We start from the raw sequence: 17,288 nt of genomic DNA on the forward strand, positions 1-17,288 counted from the left end.
AGAAAAATTCTTTCAGTGCTAACTTTCAAAAGAGTATTTGCACTTGACAGGCGGTGAACAGAACTCGTTGATGAGATATCAATCTGTAAAGTATTTCTTTTGTTTTTTGGAAAGTACAGGTTGAAACACATTCGATCGATCGTCAGATAACTGCTTTGATAGCCAGGGGCGACGTGTCAAAATGAATTGAAGAATGTTTCTTTCAAAGTTGAATTTTTTTGTTAATTATGTCTTTGAACGATGATTTGTATGCTGTATGCAAAATTGCAAAATACCGAAAAAGCTATGCAGATGCCGAAATTATTGAAGCAAACCTGTCATGATAACTGCAACGAAAACTTCAAATATCAAAGCTCTTCCCATAATTATTAATTTTTATACTCTGGATAAATAATGGATAGTTGAGCTTGAGTTGGTCATTGATCACATTAAGAGTGTTCTGACAGTTCTAAGTACTAGCTGCTAAGGAAAATTGGGTGGCTTAAAATTGATTTTACCCTCAATCTCCCGATATCTAATTATGAATTCTCCTTTCGTATGTTATAAATGATCATGCTATAAATCTTGATAACTCCATACAGCAAATAAGTTCAGCTCTTCTCAACACCCATTTCTTGGATGTGTCGTTCAAACTGTAGAGTTGTCATTAAGAGCTGGTTGTTGGCCATCACTACTGGTTAGTCTGCTATTGTTAGCTATTTACCTTTCACTCCCACAAGTGACCAAGACAGAATTTCTCCTAACAATATCAATACCATATCAAGCGAGTAGGTGATGAGAATGGAGAAGAATATCAATTATGGGATTGTTAGTTGATCCAATACCAAATTCTCTGAACTAACATCATAAGAATTGTATGGAAGATAGTTAGGAGAATTACTAATAAGATCTTGGGAGTGAAAGGGTTAAACTTTCCTTTGCCAAAATCGCCAATGAAACGTGGTACAAATATAGAAATTCAATCTGGAAGTTTGTATGGTAGCCATTTCTCAGTTTGGAGTGGGACTGATTGATAAGTTATCAGAACAGGTTTAGATGTGTGAATCAATTCCTTGATCAGGTTGGTACAAACTTTGTAGAATGTGTGGGGTATTTTAACTTAAAAGTTCTTTGCCTCTTTTTTTTTATAATCTGAGGAAATAACATGGAACCTATTATTACCTAGCACCTATTTCTTATGTGCCTTCTGCTTTCAAATGTTTTGACCTTAGGTAGTGGAAGGGTACTGCTTGGCATGACAGGAAGTGATATTACTTACTTCAAAGTGAAAAGTTGCATCTAAAAAAAATTTGTGTGCAAGGTTAAAACATGCTGGGAGGCTAAAAATGTAGACTGAACGGCAAGCTTCTGGAACTTAAATTGCTGAAACATAATGCATGTAACAAAAGGAATTTTGCGACACATACAGTAGAAATTACCTGTTGCAAATTTTTGAGGGTTTCCTGCCAAAATAACTCTAGAGAACAAAAGGCCAGAATGTGTCATGTTAACCAAGCATTACAAGTTATTTTGAGTGGGAAATAATCAATACACATGAAAATACCAAGGGAAATTAGTGATAAAGGGATGTAACAGTTTTATTCATAGTTCAAAACAACAGCAGGGTTTACAACTTCACCATTTCAATTTTTTTGTAAGTAGTCTTCATTTTGTGAAGAGACAATTTTTGATGTAGGGAATTTGCTCCTTGACATTTAAACCCAAAAATACTAACTTGATCTTCTGTAAGATAGATAGTACTGTGATTAATTTAACAAGTATTCTTAAAGTAATTTTTGCATACTGTTCTCTCTTAGTCTAGGGATCTGGTTTGTAAGTTAAGTGAATGCACACTTCTTGTCTAGTATTTTTTTTGAGACTGTAAATTGCCAGTAGAGGTACTCTCTGACCTTATCCAATAATTGGCAAAACTTCACCGTTTCTCTTCACTCTTTGCCACCTAAATAAATGAATTTTGGTAATATAATGTTTAACTTTTTTGTCATTTAATGTTTTCTTGTTTTTGTTTTGTTTTTCTAATATGGATTCTGACTTGACATTGAGAAATTCAGGTCATTAACCAGCAAAAAATTTTTTGCCCCATTGAGTGAATTTAATTGTAAACAAACTAATAATGATAACAACAATAATAATGATAGTAAAAATAACAATGGCTTCAATGTTTAGCTTATTGCATACTTTGATTGAAGATGTTACTTTTTAATGTTGAAAACAGATGTTACTGAGCTTCATGTAGCAGTAACATTCTAACCTTTTTGTTATGTTAATTCTTCTGGTCTTCAATGAAACTCAGAAGTGATCTTAATCAGCCTTCTTATGATAAAATTACAGTGTAATAACTATATCATCAAAGACTAAGAAGAAATTAGTTAAATTTGCTTCTTTAAGGATTTTTTTGGAAATGATTTGTTATGCTTCCAATTTACTTGGTTAAAAAATATTGTCCTCTAAGTTTGAAAATTATTAATTAATTCTACAACTGCTGCAGTTTAGTACTCCCATAAACTGTTTTTTCCAAGCGACTTTCCTGTGGCACAAAAGGATCCATTCTGGTGGCCCTCAATGTAAAGTCCATTAGCAGCTTTTATTGCCATTCTGTTGTACTTAGGAAGTTCAATACTGTACTCATGGGCACCAGCTTCGTCATTTGCCAACATTACGTTGCCTTTCTCATCACAGCACCAGTACTTACCAGAGTCGGTATGGATCTTGTACAGGCCATTCTTGCACGTCACAAGGAACACATCATATTTAGAATGATTGCTCTCTAATAAATCTTTTCCAGATTTCACTCCAACAAAGCCATGTTCACCACGCAGCACCAGCATGGGTCTGTTGACCAGCTCTGGCACATGAAACCCTCTCTCCTGGTCAATTTCATCGCTGCCCTCGATAAGATGACCATTGTCCTTGCCTGTGATGTACTTCCCATTTCCAGCTTTGAAAACAATCTGTTTGCCATGCCATTCCAGCTCAAACCAGCAGTTATCTCCTGGTGCTTCTGCTGATGCTGTCATGCCCTTCTCGCCTAGGTTCCAGTATTTGCCATTGGTTCCACGTACTGCTACCCGTCCCTTGTCACTGGCCTTGTCAAATTCTAACTGGAATATCTCAGTGTCCTCAAGTTCATCACGACGACTAAGGATCACATCCATTCCTATTAAAGGGCAAGTTTGAAGGTACAGTGTAAGTCTATTCATTTAGTCAGAGCACCTTTATATTAAGTGCCATGAATCCAAAGTAATCAGAAATTCAGCAGACCTAAATCATTGTAAACGTTGCAACAAGCTGCTGGGAACTCAAGGGAAATGAGCAAAATAAGTATGAGCAGTGTGAGGTGTGGAAATATGCAAGTGACACAGTTGCACTAAGGTTTAGCTTTGAACCTGAAAGGTTGAGTAGTTATTGTAAAAGACTTGAGTGTAATACAAGAGCCATAGGATCCTGGATTATTTGCAAGACTCCATAGAAAATTGTTGTAATGCACATTCTGTTTAGGTGTAAGTGCATCACGTGCAAAACAGCTTCTATACAGCATAGCTTTGCCCAGTCAGAGAACGACAGGTCGAGACATAACCTGAGCACTTGTTAGCTCCCCTAGGCAAACTTTTTCTTATCAGTTTCCACAAAGAGGAACATTAGGTGTCTCAAAAGCACAACAAATTAAGGTGTCTTTGTATGAAAGTTCATGACCTAGGCTTTAATCTGTCAATGACTTAGCCTTTGAATATGTTTTAACAGCACAGGAAATCTTGCCAAGGGCACACAAAAAACTTTATTTCAATGATTCCAGAACTTTAAACTGAAGACATTTCAATTAAATTGAAAGGATATATTTTGTTTTCTAAAGATCAAGATAAGGCAGTATAATAATTTTTTCTCCAAATGTTGCATATTAAGGATATTTTGTATTAAATAGCTTTTTTCGTATCAAGATAAGCTGATTTTACATTTCCACTCCTGTTGTGACAAATATTAAGTCTTTGACAACCAAACAATGCTCTTGAACACAAACCTCATGACCCGCCATACCGCACATAATTTAAACAGATGAGAACTGATAAGTTTTGAGCATTGTTTAACAATTCAAAAATCCACAACATTCCAGTTGGATATATTCTTACTTTATATACAGTGACTGATATTACCACGAAACACCTTTCAGGCTGTACAACTGTTATCGCTGGTAATTATCATAACAAAAAGGATAACATTATTATTTAATGTCAGGATCTCTTATTGAGTTAAGGCTTCACACTTCCTATATTACCTTTTAAGGTAATAAATTACACAGAATTCGACCGAAAAATTGAACATTTTAAAGAGGGCAAAATACCAAACAAAAGAGAATTTTGCTTCGGCCCAATCTCATCATCCACTGTCTTGCTGGGTTATCTTTTGAGAAAATTTCAGTTTTCAGCTCGTTCGATAATTTCATCGCCATCATCATGCTATGTTTCTCCTAGAATTCGATGCTAAGAATGTTTCTTGTTTTATTAAGTTAAGTGCAATAAGTTTCCGCAAATGAAAACACCGATCTGAACAACAGTTTCTACAGCAAACATTTGAAACTCTTTGAGCGAGAGGCGACCGTCGGACGTCTGAGTGGCAACAAAATAGATATATGAGAGTAAAAGCTGTGGATTGCCGTCCTCTTCTTTTTCTTTCTTTTTTTTAAAATTTTGATCGCTACAAGGAAATTGAATGTTTTTCCTTGCGATGAAACGAGCCGTATCCAATCGAAGAGGTTATGACTATTGTTACCTTTTAAAAAAGAGATTTCGTGACAAATAACTATTGATTGAACGCTTGATCAATATCAATCAATTAAGCGCCACATGAATCAGCTGACTCTACTGCGCGGAAATACTTGTCAAGATTCCACCAACTCGCCCATGCAACTTTCTTAAGAACCTCCCTTCCTTCTCAAATTCACCTCGTTCTCGGTTTGCCTTTGAAAAAGTTATTGGTATGATTTTTCATTCACGAGACCACAACGATTTTATTGTTCCATTGTTTAAATGGTGCCAAACTATTATGAACACAGTTGCCGCAAGGGCCCTGTGTAGGACACAGTCGGCAACCAAATCCAGTTGGGAATTTTTTTCATTATTAATATTTCTTGATCTAAGTTTAGCTTTGTTGTATTTTTTTTCTCGAGTTGAAACTCAAGTCAAGAATGACCACCATTTCATGGCATTTTTCGCTCGAAAGCTTTTTCTATTTTTCTCCGAGAGTCGTGTTGCACGTGTTTAAGTTTATCGATCTCAAATCCATTTATCTTTGCTTTTCAACTCGGCTCTCACAATAAACAAATAGAGGACTCGAAACAAAGCAACTTAAAACCTGTTGATTTATCGGCAAACAGAGGAAAATTTGCATTTTGGTGAATGAAAATCACATCGACGTCGCTACTATCGATGACTCGTCGACATCGGTGAAAAGTTTCGTGTTTGAACAATAAATAAACCAAGCTTTACTTGTACTCAACCACAACAAGCCATACATACCTTGATGAATCGATAGTCGTCGGTCTCGTTGGCCGATGAATGAAACCTGCGGCGGGCTGTCTTGAATAACAAATAGCTCGTCTTTTCCGACGGTAGTATTTTTCCCGGCTTGGATTTTACCTGTTCCCACCGCTGCTAGATAATTGCCTTTGTCCGTTCGGAAGGCCACCTCCCCCTCGTGAAACTCAATGGTGAACAGACTCTTTTTGCTAGGGTCTTCATTTAGAGAGCCATCGCTGTTCAGGTACATTTTATTGCTGGCTACAAAAGCGTACTTTCCCTGGATTTCGTCGAACTCGAGGGTAAGCATAGCGTCTGCTCCCCATGGAATAACCTCTGTGGCTGTTATGGTCTCGGTTTTGGTGTCGAGATGCGCGTAGCGTGTCCTTCGCGAGCTCATCACATTGATTTGCGGGTGCATTGCGAGCTGAATCGACCAGAGCTCTGTTGCTGATGGTTTAGCCACGCATTTCAGCTGATCACCCGATCCTCCGAAGTATGCGCCGTAGACGCTCTTTATCGCCCAGTTTCCGCTGGCTTGCGTCTCCACCGTGAATTTCGTTTCTTCTGTACGCTCTTCTTCTTCACACTTCACGTTGCCTTTCGGATCAGCAGACAAGTACCGGTTCAAGTGACTCCGAAAATAACAGATATCACTGCCTTGGTCTTGTTCCAGCGTCCATATTTGCTTCTTCTTCATTGAAACTCCGTCGACGTTCAGCTTGAAACCGAATGTCTCGAGCGTGAGATATTTCTTACTGGCGTTGTTCAAGAGTCCTAGAGTCCACTTAAACGTTTTAGGAGCCATGATATTTTCAAAAGGGGTCGAATTTACTACTCGGAAAACGCTGTCAACGTTGGGTAAACACCTTTAGTGACTATTCCAATCGGGGCAAGACGCGAGAAAAATCAGCGAGCGATCAAGGATGCGTCCGAACTTGAGAGGAGAGAGCAACGTGTGATCACACTCTATTGTGAAATGTGTAGCTATGTAGACTGAGGGGCCAGGCCTGGAGGAAACGATCAGTTGACGCCCTCTTACTGATTTGCTTTTCATTGTAATGAAGCCATTCGCTAGTGGCATGACATACATCATTTATGTGACAGCGTGTGGTTGGGACGATCTTCGTCATCTTAGTCTTGCAAGCTGATTTGAACAAAACTGCGGTTAGTTTGTTTTCTTTTTAAAATTACAAACTTTCGATCCCTTAAACCCCGTGGTTGGAGCCTCAAAAGTCTTGCATACGTAGCATTTCCGTCGCCGCGCCTTGACCTGTGTTTTTTTCGTTCCTGCACGTACTCGAGAAAAAGAAGAATAACTAGACCGCCATCAGTGCATTTAACCGCTGATAGATGGCTTTGTCAACTCCTACAATGGAAACCGTGACAGATATGCCATTACACACATTAAAAAGTCACGAACTTCTTAATCAAAAATATCGCTCACGGCTCGTCATATTGTTATCGTTAATTGGACGCCCGCAGTGGCAATCGGGGTGCATTGTTTTGTCATTCTTATGTTACCTCGTTGATTATAGTTTTCAAAACTGGTCTACTGCATGGAAGTATACTTCATTTGTTAGAAGAGTCGCCGACACCTGTCTTTTATAAGGATAGTATTATTAAAATTGTTCCTTAACGCAGGGAGCCAAAACGCGTCTGCGAAAGACAAATTTTTCTCAGTTCACTGGAGTATTTTCCTCGTAGTATGATATAGTTTCAGCACTAACACAGTTACGGTATATTGGAGACAGTAGTCTCCTTTCGGTCCTATGTTGGCGTTCTGGGAGGTCGAGCGTATATTCATGTTGCAACACCAACAGACCTTATTTTTATCATTCCGCACAATTAAGGAAAAATATTTATTTTCAAATACCAAGAATCTCACCATATACAGAAATCCAAAAACTAAAAGATTCCTTGATGAGGTTCAAGTAATGGGCCCTCAATGATCGTGTACAACATGTAACGTAGTGAATATCGATGGACTCGATATACGGTTTTCTACACCAGTATATTTTTTTTTGTTTTGTTTTTTTTTCCCGACAAAATCTTTTTCTTTGGAGAGCTATATTTTCAACGAATCACATCCTGTAGCGTCAGCGATATTTTTCTTTCTGTTTAAATGATTCGTCATGGTTCTTTTGTCATTTTTTTTTTCGTTTATTCAGGTTGCCAAATTTACTTCTGACTTTAATCAGCCTTCATGTGGTTGGACGCCATGGTAACACAACTCGACGTTTAGTGGCTGTTTCGTTTTTGTGCAAACTAAGGAAATACAGAAATTACACCGAAACTGCTAATAATAATTGTCAGGGAATAATTTCACTGTCGTTTTATGAGAAGGTTGATTTTTCTACAGTTAAATATTCGTTTCCTCTCTTCATGATAAAGAGATTGTCTGCCTGTCGCTTAAATTTTCAGTGTATCTTATCTAGCTTTTAATGTATGCAGTAAAGTGTGTTTTCAGCTTTTAATGACTTCATTTTTTCCCTGATATTCGGTCGGATCCTGCTACGCTAGAATGCACGAATTCCTCGTGATCTTGCGAGAATCTTCGGCATTTTAAACCGAGTGGTAATTTGAATTTGGTTAGAACTCGGCATTCATTTGCCTGCACCTGTCTTGGGAACAAAAATGGGATCTTTTCGTCGAATTTTTGCGAACGAATGGTATTACAACAACCGACTGATAAAACTGTTTCTGATCCCGGAAAGCACAGAAACATTTACTTCAACGATGGAAAATTACTGATATCCGAAATAGTAGTGTGTAATATAACTTTTCATTAAATTTACTCTGAAGGCTGTATGATTTTAGACATTTTCCGGTTTTTGGTTTAGTCTGAAAATTTTTAATCTGCAGCTGCAACAGCGTTCACTCGTAGTGAAACAAATTTTTGTAGGAGTTTTGTAACAGGAAATTAGATTTGCTAATTTAAACTGGGTTAGAGTGTGATCAAGAACATCTTTGACAGTATTTATTTTTAGAACAAGATATCTTGCCAATCAAGAGGAAATAAGCTTTGTTAAGAATTAAAGGCCTTAGGAAACTGAAGCTTTAAATAACTGGGAACGATTTCAGTTCAAGATTGTAAGCCAGTGATCAAACTGAAAATATATGTTTCAAGTACATCAATATCGATTAGAGAATAATAATCACTCCATCTGGTTACAGCAAACTTTCCAGGGGATCAAATTAAAGCTGACTACTTTCATGTTGTCAGAAGAAATTGCTCATATGACGTGTTTACTTTTTCAGTTAGAAGTGTAATGATTGTCGTTGCATGCAGAGCATTGCATAATTGATTCCTTTTCAACTGCGAGTTTGATGCTAACTGTGCCTGTTGTTTCAAGCCACTGTTCCTTCCTTATTTCAGACGGATTTAGGAATTGAGTTCACCATAGGAATTTTGTCATCACAGGCGGGGAAGGAAAACTGCGAGTCACACTTCATGGTTTTTTCATGGAGGAAAATTTTCCTTCGGTTCATCAAACACTAGGAAATCAAAAGGAAAATGGAAAACAGGTTTTTTTTAGGGGGGGGGGGGGGGGCTTGGCTCAGTAGCCAGGCCAGTGCAGGGCACGAACTCCAACAGTGTTAAAAACTGAAGTCGCCGTTGTCGAAGGTGGTAAAAAAAATTAGCATTCTACATTTTGTGTCAACGGAAGATCGTATTAACTTCTTTGAGAGATTAACACATAAGGCCTTATTCTTCGTTTGAAGAGGCATTTTGTTCCCACCAGTTACGATGGATGGCATCGTTGATCGTGATAGGTCGACACAGGTGTGGTTAACATTCCTTGCCATAATCCAGTCACATAGTGTGAAAGCCGACTAGCGCAGCTAATACACGTAACACGCCTTTGCTTTGTTTTGACGAGTCTTCTGTTGGGTTTTGCTCTCAACGTAAGATTCTCCTAAGTCCTTAAGAGTTTCAAATTTTTCAGGGACAAAAGGTATTAAGAGAAATACCAGTAAGCCTCTTTTTACAGTACTGTAGACGCTGATCGCGCCATGTGTGGCAGCTCCCGCAGCAGGAGAACGATTAGAAGTTGACAGTGGCTTAATGCCCGGCACCGTTTATGGCATTGATATTAGAAGTTACCCAAGTTATTTACTTATCTACAATTTTGATTAGACATAAAGTTTTACAGGCACGATAAGCTCCAAATTTGTTTTTCCATTCATTCATCTAGGGGCGAATGTTTTTTCTCATTTTCGTCAGCTGTAGACGACACAGTTTTTATGATCATTAGTAACTGTCCTTCCGATATCGAATTTCGTCTGAATAACTCCATTTTGGATATCTCCTGGTCATAGAAAGAAAAAAAGTACTACAAATATTTCTCTACAAAAAATGCTCCAATACGAGGTTCCTTTCAAGGCGCTGTATGAGTTATCGACAAGTGGAATGCTTAGCTGCTTAGCTGGCGGTTTTGTGTGTACTTTGCAGCTTAAGCCTCTCATCCAATTAAACCAGCTACGCAGGCGAGAGGAGTGCTTCTCTAGTTTACTGGCTTTCGATTCCAATAGGCACGACGGAAAGTCACTAGATAAATTAGAGACTTAGATCCACGTTTACGCCAAACGGCAAACGCCCAGAAATGGCAAACGATGAACGGCAAACGTGGAAAATAGCTACGTGGTATTTTTTGCCGTTCACGTTTCACGCAAACCCGGATCTAAATCTCTCTACTCTAGCTAGACGTGGGCGTGGGTTTAGTCACATGACGTTCATAGAACATATCCCTTGGGGACTCCAACAACAGTGCAGTGGCATGGAAACGCGGAGAAAGGCAGGGTCTCAACAAAGGATTTAAAGAGAGAGGTTCCCGTTAACCGCAAAATAACACAGCATGCAGGAGCCTGCAACCTCAAGACATCTCTTTCGCACCAAAATGGTAGCCTAAACTAAGTGTGAACGGCGGATTCAAATCAACAACGAAACATCGATTAGTATAGCAACTTTTCTCAGATCCGTAGCCATACGATAATGCACAGTCTTCAAGAAATAATTTATACTGAATTTTATTAATTGAGATGAATTTAAGGAAACATTTGAACATGTTTCATTTCTCTTTTAGCAATGGCAGGACAATTTTTTTCCAACTCGCATCCCATCTCGTCCTTTGGAAACTTGCTAAGTTCTCTCTGAAACTAGTGAGTAATGGCTTGCTCAGCGGAAAACCTCGAAAGAGTTTCTGAAATTCAAAACAACAGAAACACTATCAGATGACAGTTCTCTTCACTTATTTTTGTGATTTTAAGAACGGACTTTCTCGACGATGCGTCTCATGGAAGTTTATTCATAAGTGTATGCATGGTATCAGAGTGTAACCCCAAGCGTATGTTGGATGATGTTCTCCATCACTTTCCGAAAAACATAGTTCCTTTCAATCATCGTTTTTTGGAAAAAAAAGGGAAAATCAAAATAAGTATTTCCTTATCAACAATATCAACAACACATTATGGAAGATAAATGAGCCATATAACAGGAATAGGCTGAGGTTCTGATTTTAACAAACAAGGCCGAATTTTGAACCTTACTTTTAGTTGTTGAGTTAGCTCCATACTGTCGCGGAATATCAGACCATTCTCTTCATGTTTGACCAACTCGTGTAAGCTGAAATGAAGGCGAAAATTGTCTGGTTATCTTACGCTGGTCTCACTAAATGTTAGAGGAGTAGGCTTACTTAACAAAGGGTAATCATTGCAACAGGCAAATTTCGGTAAACTATACGTTTTCCTGGCATCCCGTTAATACTCAGTCGATAACACTGTCAGGCAAAAGTTTACAGACAGTCATTGGAGGAGAGCTGTTCTTCACTTTACCGTTTACGAAAACTTTCACGCAGCACGTTGTAATACATAGTACGTGTACATGCCAATTTCTTTTCCCAAATATACCACACTTGCCATTCCTATGAGTCACATTTTTTTTTGTCTTTATGTCCTTCATTATAACACTAGTTAATATTGATTGCCTTATAAATTAACTGAGTACTGCACGATCAAATGATTAATAGGTGCCCGGTAATTAACCAACTAACAAATAGATTCCAAGTTGCCGTGCGTCTGTTCAGTAACTTGGAATCTATTTGATTTATATAATAAAGAATTAAAAAAAGTTTTAATGATGACGTTATCTATACGTCTGTCCTCCAATAGACCATAAGTGAGAACCAATCAGAATGCGTGCATAACTGAGCTTATTATATAATTGTAAATATTTGTACATTGCTTACCACTCAAAATGTATAGCACACACAGGCAAGCCACAACCAAACATGTCCACAACCTGGCAATTGACAATACACAAATAAGGATTTAATAATCAACTTTTTAGGTATGACTGTAAAGAAATAAAGAGGAATATTGAACAACTGACTGGCTAACCTTCATTGGCAAATCTAAACCTGATGATGACTTGTGCAGACACACACCAAGGTCAGCTGAACCTTCAAATAAGTTATAAAATTCAAAGTTGGTTAGTCAGTTAGAATGAAATGTGCTGAATATTTAGGAACAGTGTAATTTATCCAACAGAGAAAAAATGCCATAGAACTGTGTGAGATATTTATATAGATATATTAATTTGCAATCTGTACAGGAATTTAACAAATAAAAAGCACAAACAAAGAGTCACTCCCCTGTGAGACGAGTTCAGGGGGGTGCTTCATCCTTTAACTCCCAGAAGTGATTAACATGTAAGTTCTCTCTAAAATATCCTTACATTAACTGGCAAACAGGTAGTGAGAATACTTAAACTTAACAGGTTATCTAGATCTAACATCTAATCCTCATAACTAATTAACAAGGAGATATGTAACAACTAGAGGGGAGAATTAACAACCAGATCTTGGGCGTTAAGACAATGGTGAATTACAGGGTCAACTTAAGCACTCACCTAACAGGCGTGGGTAGTCTTCTGGCTCAAGCCATGGAGTGCATATTTTTACATGTTTAAAGTTCTTTTTACTAATTATTGTTTGATAATATTCCTTTAAAGGTCCCTTGCCTGTTAAAGAGAACAAAGCAAACACAGAGGTGCAATTAGTCTTTCGTACTGCTGGATTGATTTAACTGGTAATCTGATTGGAACTTTATTTACCCAGCACTCACCAGTTATGGCACAAACTATAGAAGGAAGGGATGCTTGGTCCCCACTTATAACCTTCTCATACTCTATTTGATAAAAAAAATAATTTGAAATTAATCAGTGATTATAATTTTTCAGAAAATTCCTTTTGATGTATATCTTCCAAACTTGTGAATAAGCTTTACAGGCCTCCACTTAGTTCTATTTAGCTCCAATTAAGAAACATGTACTTGATAATGGGAAGAGGGATCCCAAAATAGTAAATGGGTAGAAGGAAGGGAAAGGTATGAAATTCAATATGATTTCACAGGAAAGACTAGAAAGGAGACAGAATGGTGGTGGAAATCCTTAGTTCCTTCGTCTTCTAAAGCACAACATCCTTTCTGCTAACTTCCCATGATGTTATGCTCTATTCAGTAATGCTGTTTACCCCAAGATCATTTAAAGAAAATATCTAATTTGTTAAATACATGTACATTTATTTTCCTCAGTAAAACAGATCAAGAGGTTTTAAAGTTCCTGGTGGTTCTTACCTTCAAGAGAATCCAGTAGAATTGAGAAGTCTTCATCTTCTATAAATATTTTAAAAAAAGTGTTGTGAGTTACAACACAACATTGTGACTAATGAAGACAACAGTATGCATCAGTTATATTTTGAGGTACAGCTAACAAACAATCCCAAAATTATAAAATCAACTATATGTTCATTTAGTACTTTAGCCAGTGAGCCAATGGCTCTCTGTATTACAACAAACAAGCACATCCTGTACTTGAGAGTTACTGTCATAAGCATTGCTTCTCAGAAAACAATTTAAAGAATTTTTTTTCTTAGTCAATAAGGATTTTAATGATTACCTGTCCAACTTGTGCTGCTGACTAGGAGAGCAGGCCTCTGTTGTCTGAAAAGAATTCTTCCATCTTTTAACTGAATGGTGAATGCTGTCATAGAAGTTACATCATTCTTGAATTCTGAAGGACTTCCAAGAAGAGCAAGCATTCATGTTAATTGATTAAAAAAACAGAACTTACATGTGGAAACAGAAATAAGAAAAAAAATGACTATACCTTTCTGGTGCACTGAAAACTTCATATTCCTTGGAAAGCTTTAGAAAAAGCTGGAAGGTAATGTATTTAGATATCAACATAAGCAATCCAGACACACAATATCCAGTCTAATCCAAAGGGCATGGTAGATAGCATGAGGAAAGTTTGCATGAAGTTTGATATATGACTGATGTGATTGATTGGCTAATCATACATTACTTCTTGTTAGGTAAAGTAATGTAAACTATGTCTGAGACTTATGTACAACTGCCTTGTTTATTTTAAGCCTTTAAACCCTAATGTCATCATGCATATTCTCCATACTATTCTTTATACATTTCCTAAGGTGCTGACAAGGAGAATTTGTTTACTGATCAAAAGCATCTTAAGTTGGTGATCATCTCCTTTATTCTCATGACCCTAATGTGTGATTCAGGGGTGATATTGTGAGAAGAAATTCAATGCTAGTCACTATTTGGGTTTAAAGGGTTAACCAGTTAGGCATTGACAAACCCATGCCTACTTTGTCTTGTTGACAGCCAGGGTTTTTACCAAATTATTTAATTTCCATTGTTCCTTCCTGCTGGCAGGTAACTTACTCGGAATCTTAACCTTTACTTCCTGAACATATAAATATATTTTAGTCTATTAAAAACTTGTTCAAATTACCCACTTGATGTTGTGTAGAAAGATCCATTTCATGAAACCGCAATGGAGGCCGATCATACAAAGTGTGTGCCCTACAGAAAAAGAAAAAAGTTTTGGGCTATTTTCTACATGCATATAAATTTATTTAAAAACATACATATACATAAATATTTATATATGTTTAAATATGTATCTATATTGGCTTCACATGCATATTTTTAGATGCAGCTTTGGATTGTTTCAAACTAGATATTTACCAGTTTTTCATTACTTATTAATTTTATTCATTTAATTTGTGGTAAAATTTACTTATTTGATCACGTAACAATTACAGACCTTATTTCATATTTTTCCCACAAGTCTCTCTGCATTGCCTGAGTGACACACAGGTTAATTGATGACATACCTCCAAAAAAGAACTCATACCTGCATACAGTTGAAAAGGAAGGCAATACATTGAAACAATGAAATCATAAATAGGCCCTTTGAGAGAGACATTGTATTCTGTGAAAAATTTACAAAACTTTCATACCATTTGAACAGTTCATATCCTTATGTTAGCTATGATACCAACATATACAAATTCTGTCTCCCCCCCCCCCCCCTTTCCTAATGATCATTCGACATACTCCTGGGTTGGGTGGAAAGTCAAGGGGGGGGGAACATTTTCATCAATTCCTCATGATCTTGTCAAGTAGGTGTAATGTTATTAGCCATCAATCTGTGAAATCATTCTGTTGTATTTTGGTCTTAAAATAATTTTTACCTTACCACAGTTTACCTTAAAGGTAAAAAGCAAAGTTTGCACTTGACAAGCTGTAAACAGTGTAGTGTACCATAACTTTTTTGCTATCTGTTTTGTTGCCATACTTCCCCCTTCTATCAACTGGGTCTTAGTTGAGCAAATGATTTCACTTCAACTATATTGCTACACAACTTAATTATCATTGTTATTTTAATTGATAATATTGTAATCCAATTTTTCCTGAGCTGATTTCTCTCTAGTCCTTTGCCCCGAGTTTTTATCTGGGTTCCCTTTCCTAATCCCACAGCCTTGCACAGAAAAACCTACCATTTAGCTACCTTTACAAGAGGGTGTTCAGTATTCTTCACTCCCAGAGCCAAGATTGTAAACCCATAGTTATGCCAATCAATGACAAATTTGCTTCCACAAAGGAGACTCACAAACCACGCTGCTGCCAGGGAGGGGATGGCTGGAGGATTCTATACATTAAACAGAACATCATTATTACTATTCTGTCACAATAATGATGGAAGACAGTTATTAATCAACAAATTAACACAGTTATTGGAACTATTTTAGAAAGTTATTCAGTTACCTGAACTAACAAATGGGTACATTGTGAGCCACAGCTTAGAAGTGTTACAAAGAGTTGGAAAAACTGAATGATTGCTTTCAAGGCATAAAACAGCAACTTGGGCAAACCTACAAATTATCCAGAATGAAATGGTGTTAAAAGTTATTTAACATGTGCATCATTAATAAGAAAAAGTAATAGAGTACAATTAGCATAATTTATACTCTGTAATCACGACTCTCATACCTCAGTATTTCCTCACTCCCATTAACCACACAAGACTATAAGGAATACCAGGCTGACAATTCCAAGGGGGACATGGTATAAAGGGAATTCTCATGTCAGATTTCAAGCTATGTATGTGAGGACATGGAATATAACATACTGCTGCAAAGTGCATTGGGGTGCATTTTGTATTTTGTCTGTTGTGGGGTAAAAACTCAGAGTCTAATTCAAAGAGTTCTTGACCCATAGGCCTATCGCTTCCCTTGTTGTGGACCATTCTTAAATATTTCTAGGATAGCATTGGGCAACTCTATACCTCTCAGAGATTCAGGAAATTCTGGCAATGTCTTGATTACAACTTTTTCACTCTCTGCTAGTTCCTTTATTGGATTAGACCCTGAATAGTACAGAGGCAAAGAACACGATTATAAAACCCCTCTAGAAGCTAAGAAATTTTTAAAAGTATGCATGCCACAATGTCTAGCACTCTTACACTGGTGAACTGAGAAGAAAATAATTTAATACTGAAAACACAAAAACTAAGTTTACTAAAACTCTAGATAATTGAAACTAACAATGGCTTCCCTAAAACTCTTTAATAATCAATTAAAACCCATTTCCATTCCCTTATGAAGTAAAAATATTGAGATTCTACAGTCTTAGGAGTAGTGAAAGGTGGATTCCAAGACTCAAGAATCTAACCCATAAGTGAATTAATCCCACCATTAGATACTGACTGAATAGATGTACAGAAATGTTTGTGTAAAAACAAATATGCCATCTAAAGATGTACCCTGTAGTTTCCATTACTCTCTTGGAAATTGATCAAGAATTTCTTAAATCCCTTTTTAAAGGTTCACAGAGAGGATATTAAACTATGTATGATGCAGTTCGTAAGAGTCTTAAAAGAAAACAACAATGCTCACCATCATACATTGTAAAATACATCACAAAAATGTACGAACCAATACTTTTCACCTTCCAACAGGCCTAAAACACCCCTCGAGCAATTAAATATTAGCGCACCCCACCACTGTCTGAATACCAAACCCCCCACCCCACCCCAAGCATACTTTTCATGAAGCAAGTATCATTTCATACCTCCAAATCCGACCATATCCACCCGAAAGCCTGCTTTTGCACAAGAAAGAGCATGATACTGCATACGAGGACTTCTGCCGATATCTCCGAGCACTAGGACACAAATTCTTGGCTTAGAAGGGTCTTTTCGGCCCCTTAACCAATATGCTACAAGTACGATCACGACAGTAATACCCGTCAAAACCGTCGCTATATACATCTTAATTGATTATTGATAGGTTAGTCAATAGAAAAGAAACTGTTTCGTTCTTTTAAATAAATTGTGGTGACTAATTAGTGATCTTAATGGCTCACAACTTCATCGTTGAACGATCACTCATTGGTCGCGTCGTCTCCTTC

At 37.2% G+C, this 17,288-nt stretch overlaps 2 protein-coding genes and 1 long non-coding RNA gene across 3 annotated transcripts; 1 reads left to right on the top strand and 2 right to left on the bottom strand.

Moving 5' to 3' along the window:
* Positions 1-1,552: 1,552 nt before the first annotated feature.
* On the bottom strand, positions 1,553-6,489 carry LOC131782525 (fascin). The gene is made up of 2 exons (XM_059099265.2): positions 5,511-6,489; positions 1,553-3,157 (listed from the first exon to the last, which is right to left on the bottom strand). The coding sequence occupies exons 1-2, from the start codon at positions 6,316-6,318 to the stop codon at positions 2,490-2,492; spliced, it is 1,476 nt and encodes a 491-aa protein (XP_058955248.1). The 5' UTR covers positions 6,319-6,489; the 3' UTR covers positions 1,553-2,489.
* On the top strand, positions 3,045-14,455 carry LOC131782543 (uncharacterized). Its single transcript, XR_009340045.2, has 4 exons — positions 3,045-3,179; positions 11,860-11,960; positions 12,523-12,599; positions 13,104-14,455. It is a non-coding gene; the product is annotated as an uncharacterized lncRNA (long non-coding RNA).
* LOC131782534 (chitobiosyldiphosphodolichol beta-mannosyltransferase-like) lies at positions 10,514-17,280 on the bottom strand. Its single transcript, XM_059099277.2, has 15 exons — positions 16,950-17,280; positions 16,165-16,245; positions 15,645-15,751; positions 15,377-15,528; positions 14,641-14,730; positions 14,330-14,396; positions 13,678-13,727; positions 13,468-13,589; positions 13,146-13,184; positions 12,636-12,698; positions 12,421-12,531; positions 11,910-11,971; positions 11,759-11,811; positions 11,061-11,136; positions 10,514-10,714 (listed from the first exon to the last, which is right to left on the bottom strand). Exons 1-15 carry the CDS (start codon positions 17,146-17,148, stop codon positions 10,583-10,585), a joined length of 1,404 nt encoding a protein of 467 aa, XP_058955260.2. The 5' UTR covers positions 17,149-17,280; the 3' UTR covers positions 10,514-10,582.
* Positions 17,281-17,288: the final 8 nt, after the last annotated feature.

Source organism: Pocillopora verrucosa, chromosome 8, assembly GCF_036669915.1.
Source record: "Pocillopora verrucosa isolate sample1 chromosome 8, ASM3666991v2, whole genome shotgun sequence".
In the NCBI taxonomy this organism is placed as follows: Eukaryota; Metazoa; Cnidaria; class Anthozoa; order Scleractinia; family Pocilloporidae; genus Pocillopora; species Pocillopora verrucosa.

Coding starts and splice junctions, on each gene's coding strand:
- LOC131782534 (XM_059099277.2), bottom strand. CDS start 17,148: ATGTATATAGCGACGGTTTTGACGGGTATTACTGTCGTGATCGTACTT. Junction 15,752..16,164: donor ATTTCCTGAATCTCTGAGAG/GTATAGAGTTGC, acceptor GATAATTTGTAG/GTTTGCCCAAGTTGCTGTTT. Junction 11,137..11,758: donor TGTGCTATACATTTTGAGTG/GTAAGCAATGTA, acceptor CCTTCATTTCAG/CTTACACGAGTTGGTCAAAC.
- LOC131782525 (XM_059099265.2), bottom strand. CDS start 6,318: ATGGCTCCTAAAACGTTTAAGTGGACTCTAGGACTCTTGAACAACGCC. Junction 3,158..5,510: donor ACGACTATCGATTCATCAAG/GTATGTATGGCT, acceptor GCCCTTTAATAG/GAATGGATGTGATCCTTAGT.